This window comes from Pungitius pungitius, chromosome 2 (assembly GCF_949316345.1).
Source record: "Pungitius pungitius chromosome 2, fPunPun2.1, whole genome shotgun sequence".
Taxonomy (NCBI): domain Eukaryota; kingdom Metazoa; phylum Chordata; class Actinopteri; order Perciformes; family Gasterosteidae; genus Pungitius; species Pungitius pungitius.
In genome coordinates, this window is record NC_084901.1 from 17,822,571 (window position 1) to 17,843,788 (window position 21,218).

The 21,218-nt window shown below is 43.4% G+C and overlaps 2 protein-coding genes across 3 annotated transcripts; both read left to right on the top strand.

Annotated features, from left to right (window-relative positions):
* The first annotated feature begins 584 nt into the window (after positions 1-584).
* On the top strand, positions 585-16,834 carry maml1 (mastermind-like transcriptional coactivator 1). Of its 2 annotated transcripts, XM_062560523.1 has the most exons (6): positions 585-944; positions 1,898-2,219; positions 7,502-8,821; positions 11,631-11,939; positions 12,672-12,801; positions 13,398-16,834. In XM_062560523.1, the coding sequence occupies exons 2-6, from the start codon at positions 1,905-1,907 to the stop codon at positions 14,396-14,398; spliced, it is 3,075 nt and encodes a 1,024-aa protein (XP_062416507.1). In that variant the 5' UTR covers positions 585-944; positions 1,898-1,904; the 3' UTR covers positions 14,399-16,834. The 2 variants fall into 2 exon arrangements, with proteins under 2 accessions (XP_062416507.1, XP_037317846.2); XM_037461949.2 differs by having other exon boundaries at positions 585-2,219.
* A 1,033-nt stretch (positions 16,835-17,867) lies between these two features.
* On the top strand, positions 17,868-19,941 carry ltc4s (leukotriene C4 synthase). The gene is made up of 5 exons (XM_037461677.2): positions 17,868-17,949; positions 18,333-18,432; positions 19,456-19,526; positions 19,595-19,676; positions 19,794-19,941. The coding sequence occupies exons 1-5, from the start codon at positions 17,889-17,891 to the stop codon at positions 19,915-19,917; spliced, it is 438 nt and encodes a 145-aa protein (XP_037317574.2). The 5' UTR covers positions 17,868-17,888; the 3' UTR covers positions 19,918-19,941.
* The last annotated feature ends 1,277 nt before the right edge of the window (positions 19,942-21,218 follow it).

The window sequence follows — 21,218 nt, forward strand, 5'->3', positions numbered from 1 at the left end:
GTTAACAATTAAGTCATGATAAATGTACAATACAGCAAATATTGGATAAAAGAAACTAAATATTTTCCAACCAGATCCTAATGAAAACTAAAAGGTGAACATGTTATTTTCATTGTTATATTGCAGGATACTTTAAAAGTGGTTCTTTTGTGTAAAAGAGGTCTTTATGCAAATTGTTGGTAGGATAAATGTACGATTTTGTAATGTATTTTCGTTGATATGTTAGTGATCTGGTTAGTTGATTCTTTAATTTTTTTTTTTTTTTTTATAAAACTATGAAAAGCAGCAAATACTTGGTACAAATACATAATAGGAGTATCTTATTGTAAGGTTATTTAAAGACAGTAATGTTATACTTGAATACTATACAGATTTATTCAGTCAAACGTCAATACTTGAAACTTATATATATATAGAAAATATTTTAATTAAGTTTCAGGGAATCAAAGTGTTGTAACACATGATTCCCTGTGTATCCTACAAAGTTTTCCTCGTTCTCCATTGGCTGGCTGTCATGTCAATCATCCGCAAGGCGGAAGCAAAGACATTCCTCCTGTCGCTGTTGGAAAAAATAGAAAGTTTCCAAGATGGCGGAGTAGCCTTGCCTGTCCGCTGGAAAACAATAGAAGCAGCACTGGAGGGGCAGCGTAAGCCCGTTTTAACTAGAGAAAACCAATCAAAAACCAAACATATCCCGACTCCGTCTCGGCCAGGTGGGAAGGAATATCCGCACCAGGAACCTCGGGAGAATTTAATATAAATAACTATGCTTTATTTAGACGTTTCGGGCTAGCCACTTAGCCTCCTCGTCGAGCTAACGGTAGCCCGTCTAACCCGTAAAGCATAGTGTTAGCAGCTAGCGGCTAACAGCTACAAGGAGGCGGAGGATCAGCTGTTTGCTAGACAGATGCTGTAGGAAGGAGCGGAACGGCAACGCTTTAACAGTAAGTGAATTTAAATAAGATTAAATCATCTGGAAAGTATTTTCGCTTATTTTCACGTAACGTGTTGGATAAACACAATCTGTTTACTGGCTGATCGATCGCTGCCAAGTTTGTGAAGTTGTTAGCAAGCAGCGCTAGCCCGCTAACTAGCTCGTCCTGTCCCCGCTAACCAAGCTAACTACTTTTTAATACTCGAGCAAAAATAAGAAAAGTTTTGGTCAAGGTAGAGACCCTTATGATGCTCCCACGGAGGACTGCGTTATCGTAAACAAACACGTGAATGTGTGAGTTAGAGGCCGACGCCAAGTAACCCCAAAAACATCAAATTTATGATAGTTTTTAAAGGAATTCTCGACGCTCCAACTTTGATTTTTTTTAAGTGGAGGAATGTTGCTAACTTAGCTCAACGGCAGTTAGTTTGATGGCGTGCGAGCACACTTTTTCATTTATTCAAAAATAAAAGGAGTGTCATTTTTATTATCCACTTATAGTAGCGGGCTTTGTGTTGATTTTTTTATACCGCAGAGATTAATCAGTTTTTTTCACGCGATTTTGGGTTAAACTCGGGCGTAATGTCGCTCTAACAAGACACCAGATCTGTTTCTTTACGCATTCATTTAACCAAGCATCAATGTACATACATAGAGTAAAGTCTGGAGGTGGTGTCGCACACATAAACCTCAGTTAGTGTCTTCAGCAGTGAGTCTGGCTGTGACTGAAGGCCATTAGCAAGACAAAGGTCGCCTCCATGGAGCCAGCTCAGGAGTCTTTGTAAAGGCAGAGGGGGTGCAGGGGGGTGTATAGACGCCCAGAGTAGGAGCCGAATAATTCAGCATTTTATGGACGAAACCTGAGTCGGAGTTTTCTTTTTTCCTTCTTTTTTTCTTTTTTAAACCTACTTCTACAACCTATTTTATATTGATGATGGCGGATTTTGTTACACCGCGACACAGCGCGGTGATGGAGAGGCTCCGCCGGAGGATCGAGCTCTTCCGGCAGCATCACAACAGCTGCGAGAGTCGCTACGAGAACGCGACGCTGGAGCGGCTGGAGCTGGAGAGGCAGCAGACCTTCGCCCTGCACCAGCGCTGCTTGCAGGCCAAGGCCAAGCGGTCCAACAAGCACCGGCAGCCGCAGCCCAGCGGCGACCAGGCCGGACCGAGAGTTACGGGTGGTGCAGGCGGCGGTGGTGGTGCAGGCGGCGGTGTTGTTGCAGAGCTCGTGGAGAGCGGAGGGACCACGGCGGAGCAGAGTCGGAGCAGCACCCTGATCGCGGTGAGTGAGTGAGCGAGCGAGCGAGCACGGACCGGACGGTGGAGCATAAACACACCACCACGAGCTGGTGGTGCATTAATACACCTCCCGAGAGAGACAGCTGTCGGGGCAATCAGTAGGTACTCAGTTTAAATAAGATATTCACGAAATTGCTTTAATTGCAAGTGTCAGTGTGACTCTAGGAACAATACTATAACACGTTTTGCATGATGATGGTGGTGGTCCAGGGACTCTGCTCTATGAGGACGGATATCAGTGGTGTGTGACATGGTGCAACTGGTGAACCCATGCCCGCTGGAGATGAATGGATTCACTGTAATTGAGCGTTTTGAAGGTCTCACGTGGTGTTTATTCAATAGATTACAATGCAGTATCTTGGACACTCAACAGTACTCCCTCCTGACAAATCCAATAAAGTGTGAATACTCACAGCAAACAATAACTTAAGATTACATTTATATTTTAGTCCAAATTAGTTCCACAAAACAAATTATTTATAATCGCTCTTATCGATCATATTTGATGAAATTACACTTTCTTGTTTTTCTGCGTTATCCTTTCTTTGAAATGCACTTATTAAAAGTATTTTTAGATAAAGGCATCAGCTAAATGAATGACATTTTTCGATTATGAATGATTTATGTTTACATTTTGTTGTGTACAACTCAAACAGAATAACATTAGGTTTTGCCTCATAGTACTTTTATTCAATATATTTTCATACATTTATCCAGAGAGATAAGTGCACTGTTGGCTTGATAATCCAAAACATTTATTGGGTGGCATCTGAAGGAATCTTGTTTTGTTGCTGAGATTAGATAATAAAATCCTGCGGCTGCAAGTGAATTTAAGAATCTGTTGAGAACTTGTGTGTGTGAGAGAACCTTTTGGATAACAACAAAGTAGATTCTACTGATTTCAGTAGTTGTCTCTGCAGAAAAGTGCTCACAGTGAATGAGTAAATCCCAGTTATTGATTCTTTTCTCAAGCTGTAATTTACATCTGTGACATTTGTAATAAAAAAAAACTCTGCAATATCTTCACTTCAGTGGCACACCATTCTGTTTAAGTCTCTTAAATGTGGTGTCAACTGGAAGCTAAATATCACTCTTAAATAAATGACTTCCAAGTTATTTTTCTCATTTGCATACAGTGATTATATTTGTTAATAATACCACTTGTTTCAGCTCATTTTTACTGTTTTCATCAGTTTTATTATACCATGGCGACTTCATTTCAGACGTGAATTGGTACGTCTGTTAAGAACGATTTGTTCTTTCTCGTTTCATTTAATAATAGTAATACTCAGGAGTTTGTCCATTCTTGGTTAAAGGCTCTAGTCCCTTTCTAGAGAAGCCCACTTAATATAACTAATTATTATTCTCACAGTTGAGGGTGGTGGTTGTCAGAATGCACTCTTACTCTTACTTTTGAGCCCTGAATTGATGTCTCTTCAAATGTGACAATTGAGTAGGTTTTGGGTTCTTTTAGAACATTTTTTTTTGAAGTCTGATACGATTCTGACATCTGGTTACTTTAAATGCTAAAAGTTTAGTGTATAGTATTTGACCATTTCAGTGTGTCTTGTGTAACATTTGGCCATCTCTATGTGGGTGTTGTGTAGTATTTATAGTCTGAACTGATACCAGAAGTACTCCACCCTTTGTCTCCTTCAGAGCGCTCCGTGCCGACGGAGGCTGACGAGAGCCCTGTGAGGTGACTCAGTACCAACAGAACCCCCCCCCCCCCCCCCCCCCCCCAGCTGACTCATCACTGTTTGTGTGTTGGAATAACAACACAGTCAGGAAACGCCTTGCTCTGCTCTATGTCGAGATCATGCTCCACACTCGCCTCTGCCGGGCTGTGATTGGCTCCTCTGGGTAGTGACGTCACTCTGCTGATGTTAATACGTCGGCTTATGAAAATAGTGTTTAGATTAATGTTAAAAAGACAACATCAATGGTAATATTATCGATTTATATGTATTTATTTATAAACCTTAATCACTAGTTGTTAAGTTGCTGGATTAGCTAGGGATCCATTTATTATATATAGTCATTATAAAAAATGTTGATGGAATATGTAATTTATCAATATATTTGAGACTGATTGCCTTTTGCACAAACGCAACACATACTTATGTAAAATAAATGATTCACAAATGTTTTGACAAGACATGAATCTTTTGAGATAACAATAACTAGTAGCTGTACATCTAAGGTTGCATAGCTGCAAACATGTCATTACAACACAGTATGGAGCAAACAAAGCATCTATAATTATATAATAATCATTGTTATATATTAAAGCAATCGGGAACTTGAGGCTGTACTCTATCGTCCATTAATGTAACAGTTCGAGGGTGTAGTTAGGTTCCGTAACCCTCGAACTGTTACATTATTGAAGCTAAGGTACTGCCTCAAGTACCTTATTGCTTTTATAACATGGTTACCAGGGAAATTATAAATGTATGCCTTTTTCAGAACAAAATAGTTGTAGCCACCAAACGTTTTGTTATCACATTTCATCTAGAATAATAGTCCCCGTACGTGCATGTAAACAGCATTGGGCCCGGCACCATGTCATTCATTCACATCGCTCATGACGTCCACCTTAATTGTCCGCTTGCGGAAGCTCTCATTGCCTCCAAATGATCGTTTGTGGCGTTTCCGGCGATCGCCACCGAGCTAAAAGCTAAAATGTCAACAAAGGGTCCTGCAAAATCTAGCCTGTTACTTTGAGTGCGCAGTGATATGGAACGCTGGGGTCAATGTTAACAGCAACTGTACATAATCGCTCACCCGCTCTCAACCAATCAGAATGCTGGATTTCATCTACCCATGTTATAGTATATTATATAGTGATTATATGAGGAGACTCCTTCTACTGTGTTTACAAGCCCATAGAAATAAAAATAACCACACAGTAAAGTCAAATAATTACCAATGATTCAGATATATAACAACGATTGCGTTGTAGGAAAGAATGCAATGGAAGCGCGAGCAGCTGACGTATCAGGGCTGGATGTTTTAGATTCTTGTGGCGAGAGACAGAACCTTCAGTGTGAGTCACTAAAGATATTTAGAAGCCTTTTGTCTATCTGTGTTGTGCTAAATATGCAGACCTTGTTGTTTCAGCCATAACAGACTTTCAGTATCTTCTGAGCAGACTCCCTGGGGCTTCAGTCAGCATTCTGCAGACAGTTATCTTATTGTTCGGATTATTCGAAACAGACTCCCATCGGTTTTAGTGGGTTTGTCACTTCGCCTCTCTGAATTATGTTTAATCACTTTTAAAAGAGACACTAACCATTACCATGAATCAGTCCAGCAACTTGTGTCCCTATTCATTAATTGTTTTATCTATTTATTTGTCTTCATCTTGAATAAAAAGGAACTGGACATTTTGGGGTAATTTACCTGGTCACTAGTGTGGCTTCAATAGCCCTGATGCAGTGTGTGCATGTGATGCAAGAATGCGCAGAACATTTTATTTGATCAGGTTTGATTGAGAGGAGAAAAAAACATTGGTTTACAATAGCTAGCTACATCCTTTGCATAGAGAAACAGCATGTGCTGCATTCCATACAATGTTAAAATATAGTTTAGAATTAATATGGGGCCCCAGTTTTTGCCCTACTATTGAATAATTGTGAAATCCAGTCCAGATCATCTTTTTTTAAACTTAATTTTTTATTTGAGCAGCAGTCAGATCTCAAAGATATAATATTGATGATGTATTTTACATTTCCCCCCCAGTGCTCTCCCTACCATTAGAACGGGGGGGGGGGGGAGGTGCCCATTGTTAGCTTGGGTAGTAACAGTAGTATCATCAGTTAGCAGTGCAGTATAGTAGTAGAAGTATCATTAGTTATTAACCTAGGATGATTAGTAGTAGTCATAATGGTTTTATTAGTGAGTCGTGAAGCCGTCTACAGATTACAGGGACTCAAATTCCCAGAATGCCTCTGCACTGCTGTTTTGTAACCTCCTTGACCCATGTTAGATGGGCCGCCCCACCAACACCAGTGCCGTAACCGTGGTGACAAGGAGTCAGACCAGTGTTTCAGGTTTAAGAAACAGTCAACAGTTTTCTGTCATTATTCCATCATTCCTTCCTTCCTTGTAGTCCACTTTATCTGAATTATTATCACTTGTATTCCCTACATATATTTATTAGCTGCTCAGATTGAATTTGTCAAATGTTATAGAAACCGTTCCCCTGTAGTCGGCATGTTTTACTTAAAACACTTTAGACGCCCGCTGCTGACTTGACAAAAACACACTGAGAGGGGGGAGGGAGGGGGACGGGGAGAGAGACACATTTTACCATTTTTAGTAAAAACATGGAATCTACGTGTCGTAAAGATTGAATTATTTAACGTTCTAACAGACTGTTTCTGCTCTGTTCACTTCCTGAAGTGCAGTTCAAAGTCTCTCTGATTTACGGCCACATGACAGTTGATTTCAGGTGAATTAATCAGGATGTCCTAATTTACCAAAGAGCTCAGAGTTTAACTATTTAAAGAATCTGGTGAAAGTAAACGGTATATTTGCAAGATTTTCAATGTGACTCAGAGTAAGAAGTCAGTCTTCTTTTAGGATATAATTTCCGAATAATTTCATCAGTTTCCCCCACGTTTACGGTCGACTCCACGTGTTTGTACACGAACCAACCACTCGACAGCTTGCAAGGATTTATGCCCCCACCCCAAACAAAGGAAAACCCTTTGATATCAACATGTGGAGGATCAGCTGACCGCTCCAAATGTTCCCTTCAGATTGTGAGCTGTAGCAGCGATCCGCCGCTGCTCTGAGGAGGCTCTTTGTTACCCGCGTTACGTAACATCGCCTGCAGCTGACTCTGATATCAGAAACTCTTAGTTCTGCACCCTTCATCACACTGACGTATAGAGAGGTTCTGTTATAACCCGTAAGAAACTCCTTTCATGAGTGTCTGAATGAAGACACTGAAGTTCCGCTTGAATCAATTGATCAGATCCATCCATATATTTTTTTTTAGTCTATTGAAGTAAATTATTTGGCAAACAGTTGGTGTTTTTGAAATTGTCTCCTGTGTGATAACTACACAAAGTAGTCTAGAAACACAAAGCAATAGTGTTTCAGTTAAAGGGAAATTGTTGAATATTTACCAAGTCTTTTGCATAAAAATATTTTCTTGCCTATTACATGATAATCAAAACATTTTGTCTGAAACTGCAGTGGGTTACCTGCGTTACAAAAGACCCGGTCGTTCTGAATCCTCGTCTGTTTGTTCCTCAGCTGCAGGAGACGGTGAAGAGGAAGCTGGAGAACGCCAGCTCGCCCATCGGCCGGGATCAGGTCAATGGCTTCAGCGACGGCTTCCCCCCCAACAAGAAAGCCTGCCTGGACAACGGCTCCCCGCTGGACTCCAAGCTGGGCCTCAGCGACGCCCTGAACTCCAACGGGACCCACGTGACGGCCGGGGAGTCTGCAGAAACGGACTTCCACCGCAAGGAGATGAAGCAGGAGCCCGACGACATCCTGCCCATCATGCCTCCGTCGGGAGGAGGCAGCAACAGCCTGTTCCCTGACCTCAACCTTAACGAGCAGGAGTGGACGGAGCTGATGGAGGAGTTGAACTGCTCCGTGGCCTACGAGGACATCCAGGACATCCTCAACGACGGCTTCGAGGAGGACCGCAAAGACTCACTGTTGCCGGGTGGGGCAGGTGGTGGTGGTGGTGGAGGAGGAGGAGGCGGCCAGTCCTCCCAGGGTTTGCTTCTTCCAGATCTGGTCAGCGTGAAGACTGAGTTCTCCCCGTCGTCTGTGGCTTTCGAGCAGGACTCGCGCACCGGCTCCCCCCACGTCAGGTCCGCCTCCTCCGGGCCTCCTCCGCCTCACCCCACCAGCTCCCCCGTCGCCTCGTCCTCCGCCTCGTCCCCGGCTCTGCCCCTGTCCCAGACGGCCCCTCCGTCTCGGCAGCATCAGCCTCCCCCCAACCACCATCTACCCGCGGGCCCCCCGGTCCCTAAAGACCTGTCCCCCGCTCAGCAGCTCCAGCAGCTGGCCGCCCAGCAGCAGCGAGCCCAGCACCTTCACGGTCAGATGCAGCACAAACAGCCGCAGCCAGGGGCCAAGTTCCACAGCCAGGGGCCCCACGTCCACCCCCCCTCTTGGCCCCAGATGTCCAACGCCTCCCAGAGCCCACTAGGGGGCGCTTTTGGTATGGATAAGCCCACCAGCCCCTCCCTCTACCCGCAGGACTTTAACCCCAGCTCACAGAAGCAGTTGCTGATGCCCGGTCAGCCTAACAAAGGCCCCCCCAAGGCGGGGGCCGGCAGCTACATGCAGGGGCCCGCCGGACACCCCAACATGATGGGTCACCCGACGCCGGGGCCGCCCATCGGCCACCCGCCGGCGCCGGGGTCCCAGACCTCGGCTGCTATGCTGAACTACAACAACACAAAACCTCTGTCGCACTTTGAGGCGGGGCCAGGGCCCCCGCGACCCCCCAACAGCCAGATCCAGGGCAAGGCGGCACTGCTGACGCTGCTCAGGCAGCAGCAGATCAAACAGAAGAACAGCGTGAACTTCCGTCAGCACATACCGCACACGCAGGTAAGAACCGAGCCTCCTGAACCCAGAGAGCTCTGAGGACCTTCTGCTGATGTTCTTTAGAGGAAGTCGACAGTTTCATCATCGATTAATCAGCGGATCACTTTCTAGATTACTCGATTCTCAAAATCCCACTTTAATCTATTTAAATGTATACTTTGTGCAAAAAATGTATTGATTATCAAAATAGTTCTGTTGACAAAACAATATATATGAAGGTCAGAAAAATGTCAATGGTACAATGATGTCGAACGCGTTATATGACTAAAGGCGACGTGCAATTTTAAAGGTTGAGCTTTAACTTTTGCATCGGTGCTAACTTTAGCATGGGAGCTAATGTCACAGTAGCTGCATGGACTGATCAGAAGGCTGCTGTTCCGCTTTCATAACCGGGCCGACGGAACATTCCTGGACAAGACACACACACACACACACAGAGGCCTTCATTCCCCAATTCGGAATAAGGCCTGTTTTGAACTAAATTATTTTTCTATAGAACTTAAGATGTCTGTTAACTTTAACCCTCTAAACTGTGAAGCATTTTCAAGGTGTTTTCTTTTCCCTGTGGTCTTCCACAATCAGAACCATCAGTGCTAGAAGTAGAAAGAATTAGAATATGTCTTCAGTGCAGAATAAATGTTTAGGAAAAAAAATCGAATACATAATGCTAATGCTAAAGGACCGTCACAGTAATGACAATCTGATGATGGCCGTTTCTACGGCTTCTTGTGACAACAAACTGACTAGATACATGCTTCAAGTTGCACGGTTTGGACCTCCAAGGGTTAAATATGAATATCTCTCTCTAGTGGACTTCAGGAGGTATCTAACAAACAAGTTCCTCCCTCCCACGCGGCTGTGGCGAGTGATGCATGATGGGAGCCTGAACAATGAGAGTGTGTTACTGCAGCGACTCTCCTGCTGGCTGCGTGTGATCTGACACAGCGAAGGCTTCGTTGGAGGTTTGATTTTGGGTGGATGTTCGTGTTTTCAAATCCAGAGTGTAAAAAACTCCAAAAGGAAGTGAGGCAAAAGCCAATCAGATTCTTTCATTGGTTATTTAATTATATTATAAATTGGATATCAGACATCTCAACGCTGGTGTTAAAAGCACACCTAATGTCCGAAGACACTTTGAGACGAGGGAACAGGAAGAGGTTTTCAGACTCATTCCCAAAGCTCTCTATTTCTTTCATGATAAGCAATAAGACCTCATGACATTTTTGTCTATAAGCAGCCCCACCCTTTTTTGGGGCCCTCCCTCTAGGGACAATAACTTACTAAATGAACATTATTCTGTATTGGAGAATACTTGCTTTCTATTGAGACCATAATCAAGGGAGTGTTCATTTTCTCATGGACTTCTATAGGACCAGAGTCGTCCTCCCTGGTGGTCAGTGGAGAGAATGCAGCTTCAACACGTGAAGCATAAACTTTAAAGAACTGGAGAGTGTCACCTGATTGTGGTGCAGCTTGGCTCCCAGCTTCTTCTTCTTTAGTGGTTTACCACCAAGTGGGTGGCATCTCCACACCTGATTTCCCTCTCTTGAGGCTGTGCATTCAATTAATCTGGATGAGATGTTTGTAGCTTGTTGCACGCGGCTTGTTTTGAGCTGAACAGCATCGATGCGGCTCGCTCCCCACTGGGTTGTACTGGTTTCTCTCCCAGCGGCTTCAGATGGAGACTCAGAGTTGAAGTCTGTCTGCAGCAGGGAGGCCTTTTGTGTGTGCGTGCATGCGTGTGTGTGGCAGGCAGCTGGGTACTAAGGCTCACACGCAGTGTTGACGAGGGAGGGGGTCTGGAGGGGGGGGTGCAGTGACAAAGCAGCCTTTCATATTCTCTTTATTTAAATATAGCTGCTGGTTGTGTTTTCTTTGGACGCTCTGTTCTTGCTGAGCTCAACTTGAAACTCCTATACTTTAAACTCCTTTTTCCTTCCCTTATCAGGCCCAGGGACCCCCTGTGTTGTGTCTACAACTGCATAATAGTCTGGCTTACAGTGCTTAGGTTGTGCATTAGATATCCCTCCTAGGAGAGGTCTATAGCAGGGGATGGCAAACTTTTGACTCGCGGGCCACAATGGGTTCTAAAATTTGACAGAGGGGCCAGGAACAAATGGATGAAGTGTTTGTGTGAGCTAATATAAATGACGTGGAAAATTCATTACATGAAAGGATTTGGCTTTTAACAAGTAGCAAAGCATTTATTTGCAAGGATATTTAACAAATTTGCAAGAGTGTAAAGCTCCACCGAAATTGCTTGTCCCAACAAAAGAGACCTTTTGTCCTACTGCCATACATTATTTTTTGGGCTGAATCATGAATCAGCCATTGTCAACTGGACCCACTTATTGAACAGCATTTTCGCTTTCTCTCCTTTATTTTTGGATTTCATGACCAGTTTTTTTCTCTTGTGTCTGTCCTTCGGGTTTTCCTCCACCTGCTCTGGGCCGCCACATCCTTCACCTGCGCTCAGCAGCTCTATCAAAAGCCTCCACCTGTCACATGTTCTCGCGCGTTCATCGTAGCTTAGTAACAAACGTACGGTGGCCGAGACGGTGTAACACCGTCTTCTCGAGATGTGGCGTGTGAACTGGTGGAAGTGCGCGTGTCTCCAAGCGCTGGCTTCCGTCGCCAGAAAACGGAGCAGCCAGGACCGCACGAACCTCTGGCCACTGCACAAGATACCCGATAGCTTATGATGTTAAATAAATGTATGATTACACCTATGTTTATCTGAAGGCTGTTTTCATTTTAAGATTGAAATATTTCTATTATGATTAAATAAGGCATGTTTGTGTTGTCTCATTAGGACCAGAACTCCTACACGGCTCCTCCACACGGCCCAGGCCCCGGCACCGCCATGACGTCGGTGCCGGGAAACAACGGCATGGCGGCCCAGCCGGGGTCCAACGCCATGTCAACTAACCACGGCAACGCAGCGTACCTGAGCAGTCAGGCAGCGGCGGCGGCGGCGGTGGCGGCAGCGCTGAAACAGCAGCAGCAGCAGCAGCAGCAGCAGCAACAGCAGCAGCAGCAACAGCAGCAACAGCATCAGCAGCAGATCCTGGAGCAGCAGAAGCAGCAGTACATGCAGAGGCAGCAGCTGATGGCCGAACAGGTAAATGGAGGCTTAGACCAGTCCAGTGATTGTCCTGGTGGAAATATGATATACTTTATATCTGTCATTTAACATAAATATGGAATGAGATCAAACCGGCAACATACTGTTTTAAAGGAAGAGAGCAGCAGCTAACGGGATCTGATGTTACACGTGTGGTCAAATAATTATTTACAGCTTTCTACATTTATAGATCATATTCTTTGCAAATCTACATTTCTGTACACACTTTGCCTCCAAATCAAGCTTTTTTTAAATACTACAGTGTTTGTATAAAGGTCATGACGTTTTCCATGAATACAAGACGTAAAAATGCGATGTAATGGATTTGCTATTAGTTTAAGTGCACCCTATATTTAGAATATTTTCCACGCTGAAAGCCAGAGGGATTAAAGGTTGTATCATTTCAGCGCTCCAGATGACAACCACACATTTAAATCATGAGGTGACCTCTGGTGCCCCAGAGTAGCCTTGGTGGGGCATCATAGAAATAGAAACATTGATTTAGCTTTTTTTGGTGACAGATCTGGGAGCTCAAACCGCAACCCACTAAAGGATTGTTTTACATGATTAGGATTGTCTGACTCGTGTTTTTATTTTGTTTTACTGTAATTACTGCATTCTACCTAATGTCAACATATTACCAAACTACAAAATTGAGTGTGTTTAAGTCACTTTACCTGTAATCACTCATTTAACCACTCATTTACCATTAATCGCTCACCTTTTCAGGAGAAGCAGCGGCAGCAGGATCAGCAGCTGCAGAGACACCTGACTCGACCCCCCCCACAGTACCAGGACCAGCCGGGGCTACCGGCCAACCAGAACCCTTTCCCTCAGCCGCCAGTCAACCAGTTTACAGGTGGATGTTTTTTTATTATTTACCCTCTGAACCCCAAAAACTATCTTCATGGCGTTTATTTTAGTGCAGAATAACACAAATACAAATGACAAATCTTCATATTTCTCAATTAAATGGTAATTTTTTTCTTAACTATTAAAACTGGAAAATACATTTATTTATAAACCAAAACCTAACCATCAAATTAATAAATGATTGTCCTGGTGGAAATATTATATACTTTATATCTGTCATTTAACATACATATGGAATGAGATCAAACCGGCAACATACTGTTTTTAAAGGAAGAGAGCAGCAGCTAACGGGATCTGATGTTACACGTGTGGTCAAATAATTATTTACAGCTTTTTACATTTATAGATCATAACAGGAAGTATCTTTAATCCATTACCTCATCCTCCTGTTTTATCTGATTATTGAGTTCATTAGTTAAGTGATTCAGGATTCTTTATTTAATTCACTGATGAGAAACTCATTCAACACGATTTTAACTCATTATGATAAAATATCAGAGAAAACATCATTTAAAGTATTGTTTTACAGATTTTTAAATGATCAATTAACAACTTCCTTTTAACAAACCATTTCTCCTTCAGCTTCCTCTCAGCCAATGGGCAGCGTCGGCTCCATGGGAGGCCCCGCCCCCGGATCCCAGCGCATGTTCCCCCAGAACCAAGGCATGATGGGTATGAGCATCGGTCCAGGCGGCGGGCCAACGGGCGGCGTAGCTCCGCCCCCGACCGGGAGCCAAGGGGATATTGGTCTATCGTCTTGCGGAGGGGGCGGGGCAGGTGTGGACGTGCAGCAGGTGCTTTACAACAACATGAACCTTCACCCCAACCACCCGTCACACCCATCTCACCCGCCCCAGCAGGCCGGCCTGCAGCGCCAGCCTCTAGGCGCCATGAGCGCCGCCTACAGGCAGAACCTTATAGCTCAGCAGCACCTCAAATCACAACCCAATGCCGCGCTGTTGAAGCAGCAGCAGCAGCAGCAGCAGCTGGCTGCCGCCCGCATGCCAGGCTCCATGCAGAGCAGCATGCAGGGCGCCGCCTGGCAGCAGCAGCTGACCAACCAGCCGGCCTCCAGCAACGCCGGCCTCCCCCCCAACGCCTTCCATATGCAGCAGCAGCAGCAGCAGTCGCGCATTCCGAAGATGCCCCCAGGTGCCGCGCCCTTTGGCACCAACCCCGGCGGGCGCCCGATGGGCGGGCTGAGCGCCGCGCACCAGATGATGCAGACCAACATGGTAGCTGCGCAGCAGCAGAGAGCACCGCCCAACCTTCAGAACCTGGGCCCACCCATGGCCGCCCAGCAACAGACTCAGCAGCAGGCCAATCAGAACCAGACCGCCCTGGCCGACCTGGCGGCCTTCGGGCCGCCACAGGGCGGCGGTCGCCAGGGGCTGCAGTGTAACCAGGGATACCAGGTGAGCAGGACTGCCAGTCAGCAGCAGCAGCAGCAGGTGTCGTTCGGGTACAACGTGGCGTCGGGGAGCTTCGCCGGAGAGAGCGAGCTGGTGGACTCGCTGCTGAAGGGTCAGAGCACCCAGGAGTGGATGGCCGACCTGGATGAGCTGCTGGCTGGCCACCACTAGCTCGCCGCGCACACCTGTCTGCACCTGAGAAACCCTGCTGAGCCGAGAGGCCCCAAAGACGGAAAATAGAAAAGTAAAAGAATTCAACACTGTTGTGTGGCGTTGTTGGAAGTAAAATGTCCCCAACGGGAAGTCTGCCCGTTAACAAAGTCTGAGCTCTAAAAAAAAAACAAAGAGGTAAAGAAGTGAAGCTGTCCGTACGTGAAGAGACTGTCACATTGTCATTGTTATCAGAGTGGAGTTGTATCACAGATAGATATATACTTATATATGTGTGTACGCATATATGTATGTGTATGAACCAGAAGCATTTGTCCAGTCAATTTTAAAGAGGTTTTAATTTCCTGCATCTGGAGTCCAGATGTGCTTCATCCTCAGGAGAACGGTACCGGCCTTCATTCAAAAATCAGACAATTTAAGGATGAATTGCGGTTTTACAGAATTGCACACGAGGTCAAACATTTTGTTAATATAAATTTATTGAGGTCAAAGCGTGTTTAATTCTATATCGTGATATACATTTCACTTGTTTTGGTGAATAAAATGAGTTTTAAAAACTTTTTTTTTTAAAGTCACCACTAAAAGTCTATAAAACATAAATAAAGATATTAAACAAAACTTAGGTATATGTTGCATAAAAAGTTACGTCGTATTTTGAAAATCTAACAGAAAACCAGTTTCCACCTCGTGTGTAAATCTGAACACTGATGTTTGTGTACTTCCTTTTACACACTGATGTTTGTGTACTTCCTTTTACACACTGATGTTTGTGTACTTCCTTTTACACACTGATGTTTGTGTACTTCCTTTTACACGCCGCAGATGTTTGTGCTTCCTGTTGCACACGCTGATGTTTGTGTACTGTTGCACACTTCCTTTTGGAGGCTGAAAGGAGGAGTTGTGTTACTACTGAGCAGACGCTCTGTCATGGGTTTGATGAAGCGAACTCACTCGGGCCGTTTTAACACATTTAATGTGTCACTTTAAAGAAGCACAGCGGCGTTTTTGCATCTTTTACTTCAGTTTACTACAAATCAAAAGTACTTATTTTCACCGCAACCACTTTTTTTTAAAGTCAATGCCAAATCTCTGAAAACATAACTCTTGTTTTCTGGAATACTCACTGTTCTTAAATTATGAACTTTGTGTAGCTTTGTGTAACGACTATGCAATGGAGCTAACGCTAACAGATTGCATCGTGTTACGATTTGATGCATCGTCATTTTTTGTTACATTTACAATAAATTAAATTTGCGGATTTATAACCTCAATTCGATTTCTAAAATTCTGGCATTTTGACATTTATAGATTTAAGTATTCTGTTCACTTCAGTTTAAAAATCTACATTTAGAGATACGAATGTGTCACCGTGGTCTTTATTTTCTGTTTACACAAAACAGACGTGATAACGGAGTCAGTTCATTTTCATACGAGAAGGAAATATTTAAAACCACAGTGTGTTTTGTTTATGGATTATTTGTTTACCACCAGCTGTGTTGCTCTTTGACCTTTTGGATTCAGTTCAGTCGCCTGAATCATCTAATTCCCCTTCTAGTCAAACGGATCTTTATTTCAGCAAGTGATGCGTTTTGGAATCCCACGAGGACTTCTCTGAGGTCTTTGTGTTTAAAGTAAACGCAGTAAAACCTGCAGAAACTGTCGCGTGTCCCTTTGTGTGAAGAAGACTTTGTTTGAGCTCCTCTTCAGTGGCGCCTCACACCAGCTTCCAGCCTTCCAGCCCTTTTCATCTCTAAAGATACTTTATTAAAGTGCGTGAGCATTAAGAGCATCAAACTGCACATCTGGTCCCGTCTGAGGTTTCCAGATGTTTTCTTCTCATTTCTAAAGTCTTAGTGACTCAACATTCTGCTGTAGATTTTAGTGTCAAAGGAGGAAATTCCGGTTTGGATCTGTAACCTGTTGAGCATGTTGTTCTTCTCTTAATGTGAGGCGGCTTTCTACCAAATATCAAAATAACTCCCAGAGGGCAAGAAAAGTTTTCTTTCAAGCTTCCCAAATTCTAAACGTCGCGATTTTGTTTCCTGAATCTGACTTTAAAGAGTTAAACGCTAATTCCTGTCGGGACGATGAAATCAACAAGTGTTCCTCTGGCGGTTCTTCTTGGAGAAGCGTAATCGGGCCTTTTGTCTCTGACCCGGGGATCAATCTACTGACTTTGACTTCTTCAAAGAGTTGTGTGTTTATTTTATTTGTAATGTTTCGGATGTTAGGGGCCTCCAGCCTGGCTCCGCCTCCCGGCTCTTCTGACCGTGTAAATGTCTATAAATATATTTTTTGTATGTATGCCTTTCCTATTGATCTGGAGAAGATAGATGTTATTTTTATATATTGCAGCGTTTTTGTAAGTATTTTATACTTTTGATATGGTTCTCTGTAAAACAAGAGTATTATGTAAATATAGTTCTTTAGAAACGATTTGGTTGTTTGTTTTCTTTATTGTGGACTTAATGATCTAATCAATCTACAACTGATCCAACGTCGAATGCGAATCATCTTCTCAAACGTCTTTCTTGTTACCTTCATTACTTCAAAAGTGGAATTTCCGTTTGGAGTACTTCAAGTACTTGAATGGTGGTGCAGATATACTCCCTAAACTGTCAAAGTAAATAAATGTATCACCAGTTTGATTCTCAAAGTATTTCAGTACAATACTTTGATTCGTCTAGTTTCTTACATTCCATTGGTCATTTAGTATAAATAATTGGTATATTACTAGATGTTCAGTTTAAACGACAGTGTTGTCAGAGATGATTAAATTTAAACCAAGGGGTTGTTGGAGGGGGGGGGTCCTCTGTGACCTCTGTGACCTCTATCATTCCTTTTGTGACCTCCATTCTGGACTGAAACTACTCCACAACAGCAGAGTGCTTCCACTACTGGAAACGTGTGGTCTTGATCGATCCGTTCTACGTGGCTGTCGAACACCATCGCCGAGGGTAGGGGGGGGGGGTCAACGTGTGTATTCCTTCAGCATCCGTTTCCTGCTCAAGTTCTTTTGTGCAGGCGTGTCCTTCTGATTGGACGACAATGACCTCTGAGGCGTATTAAAGGCCTGTCGAACCATCTCTTTTCAGCTGAGCGATTGAACTCCTGTCTGTACTTGCGGCTCGTGTTTGATTTTCACAATTTTTATGATTTTTCTGTTATTTGTAATAAATACCTGATGACGAACGAGCTTAAGATACTTTTGAACTTCTCTCAAGCACATCGTCCACCTATTTCCAACCGGAGTCGTTTAAATATGAAAACTAACTAAAAAAAGTATTTAAATCAACCGCTCACTAGTTAACCAGTTTGACTGTTTGTACCGAGGGAGCGTCTCTGCCCCGCCCCCCTCCCAGGTGTGCTCTCTCTCTCTCTCTCTCTCTCTCTCTCTCTCTCTCTCTGTGTTACCTGTAGTTTCAGATCGGCTTTTAGCCTCCAGCTGAGAGCGTGTGTGTGTGTGTGTGTGTGCGTCTCACCTGTGAAGATGTCGGGGGATGCGGTGGTCGGCCTCGCCGCTGTGACCGTGCTGGGCGTCCTGCAGCAAGGTAACAATGCATGCTGGGAAATGCCGCTTCACTTTGATGGATCATTAGACTGGCGCCTAGATGTCCTCACTTTATATATGTGTAATACAAAATGCTTTGTGTGATGCCCAGTTTGCTTCTGTTTCTAAATGACCATTAAATATAGGCATATGTGTATTATGATATTTTGCTCTTGATTTGAATCGATTCTACTCTTCTTCATGTCCTCCAGTTTGCCACCCTCGTCTTTGCTTTCATTTGTCAGCAATGAGCTGTTTTGTTTATTACGGTTCAGATTTGCATTTTGCTGCAAGGTGAACTTTGTATTCTGCGGCTGCAGGGTGAAGAGTTGATATTTATTAATATATGTATGTATGTGTGTGTGTGTGTGTGTGTGTGTGAAGCCTACTTCTCGCTGCAGGTGATCTACGCCAGGAGGAAGTTTTCTGTGTCTCCTCCGGCCACCTCCGGACCTCCGCAGTTTGATCGGATCTTCAGAGCTCAGTCAGTCTTATTTATTGTGTTTTATCAAGTTCATCAAAATCTGCAGCAGATTAATATTCACGTTCACTTAATTGATGTAGTTTTAGTTTCTGTGGACCCAGGGAAGCCAAAGCTTGTCTTTACACTCTTTAGTCCGAATAGAAGTCCCTGCAGCTGATGATTTCGTTCAACCGACCATCAACTTTTTCACATTTTATACAAAACGTTTTTTTGAAAACAACTCGCAGATCATCAGAAGACAAATCCACCTAAAATTGTAAAATTCAAATTTATTTGATAAATAACATATGCCTTGTTATGATACATAAGTCTGTATCATAACAGAAACAGACAGTTGAATGTTGCATGAATGTGAGCACCCCAAAAGAAACATTGATTTTGTATTTACTAGAGCCTCTTTTTGCAGAAATAATATACAGAAATGACTCTGTGATGAGTGTCTTAAAGGCTTAAGTAGACTAATTGTGGGTTGCAGTTAATCAGCATTGAGTAGTTACAGGTATTCAAAACAACAAAATTATAAGGGCGCCCAAACATTTGCAAAACCTACCTGGACAGAGTAAATTATCATGCACCTCAGAGGGGCTAAACCTTTGAATACAACTGTAATAATGCACTTTTGAAAGGGTTAAAGTTGTAACAGAAAACACTAAACTCCCAGACCATATACGCCTCTGTACGCTTCTTTTCCACGACACTTTTTATTATATATATATATATAATGTATATTTTTTTGATCTGATATATTTACTTTTTTTCAAACCATATTTTACTTATTTCTTTGAGACCTGTCAATCATTGTGTAGCCCCGCCATAAATCATAACCTGCTTTACGGTCTGTTTGACTGAAGAAGAGTGGAAACTAGAGATGGAGACCATGCTTACAATGAGGGAATAGATCAAGAGAGAAGTAGTCATTTTCTCATAGACTTCTATAGGACCAGTGGAGTCGCCCCCTGGTGGTCACTAGAGAAGACGCATCTTCCCCTCCTTCCTTCCTTCCTAACTGTGCGGTGTGTTCAGGGCCAACTGTTCGGAGTACTTCCCGATCTTCCTCTGCGTCCTGTGGACCTCCGGAGTCTTCTTCAGTCAAGGTGAGCGGACATCGAACATCTCACCTGAGTCCTCAGTCGAAGCTTCATGTGCACTTTCACTGTTTCAGGTGTGTCGTCAGTCTGCGGCCTGCTCTACCTGTACGGACGCCTGCGCTACTTTCGTGGATATTCTCAGTCGTCACAGCAACGGTCAGCTGGATTTTACTGTTGCTATAAATCGGCTCAACACTTAGATTGTGATTAAACCGTCTTTTTAACGTAGCGCCGTAAGGGTTTGATTGATTGGTGGGATTGATTCCTCTGCAGGCTGGCTCCTCTGTATTTCAGCGCCCGGGTTCTGTGGGTTCTGGTCGGGTCCTCGGTTCTCGGCGTGTTCCTCTCGTTCTGCAGAGTATACTTGGAGCTGGACCTGCTGCACGTCCTCGGCTGAATGTCCCTCAGGGGTCAACGGGGATTTTTTCATTTGGGAAATTAAAAATCAAAATTCTTCAAAGGAAATGCGGTTATGCTTTCGTTTGTTAAATGTTTTTTTTGAAAGATGTTCGATTTATTAAATCAATTTAATCATGTGACATATTCTAAATTGCGTGCATATCTACACTTATGTTCATCAGTAAGGTAACAGCTTGAGGTTTCTCCACCAGGTGGCAGAACATTTACTTCTTCCTGCAATATATCTAACAGAACCAAATATAATTTAAAGATTGATAATACATAAATCATGAACTAATTTAAAGTGAGTTCCACCAGTCATAAATGTATTTGAATCATTAATGAATGCAACTGCATTAAGATATTTTGACCTGAGGTGAATACTGATTTAATAATTTTTATTTAGCCGGTCATCACCCTTGTAAAAACTTCTTCACGTGAACCTAAAGAATGCAAATGGGTTTCACTAAGCATCTTTTGTAGAAATGAATGACATCCTAATTATTACGCTTTATGGTTATGCAAAAGAAAATCTGACTGCATTTTGCCAAGACATTTGGCCTAATAGTGCAATATATTTTTTATTGGACACGTTTTCAAAACATTTGGCGCAATACAGCTGCGATTCTACAGTCTCCCCATTCATGCACATTTATAAAATGAAGACCATGACAGTTAACTGATTCACTCCATTTATTAGATGCGTACAAGTTGGCAAACATCAATGGCAATTCATTCTTAGTTTAATAAAGTTGACATTTGTCGGGCCAAGGCCTCTAAATGCTAAAACTTTTATTAGAGCCCTGCCTTGATGGCCGTACAGGTTTTAAACTGGTGAAGTGGAAAAGAAATCCAATAGTTAGTGGTGTGGATCATACGTAAACATTCAACAAGTTTCAACTGATTCAGTGCTACATGTTACGTAATCAACCTTACTGGTTTGGTGGAATGTGTAAACAGCTCAGCCCTACAACCCAACCCATTGAATGTCACGTTGTCTTGTCTTCAAGTTCAGTAATCTATTACTTTGATTTGAAATGGAACCCGTCAACGGCTAAATAAGTTTTCCAAACAGCATTTCATAAAAGCAAGACACCGCAGGGGATTGAACCCCGTCCTGACAGAGTCAGGAGTGCCACCACCGGAGTCTTTTGCTTTTTTGTTGTTGCTGTATTAAAGGGGAGAAAGCAAAACCTGGAGGAACAAAAAGACCGAAGTAGTTTGTTCCTCCAGGAAAAGAAAACCACTCGACACCTGGCTGCTATATTTTCCTGTCACCACATGAGGATTTCTCTCGGT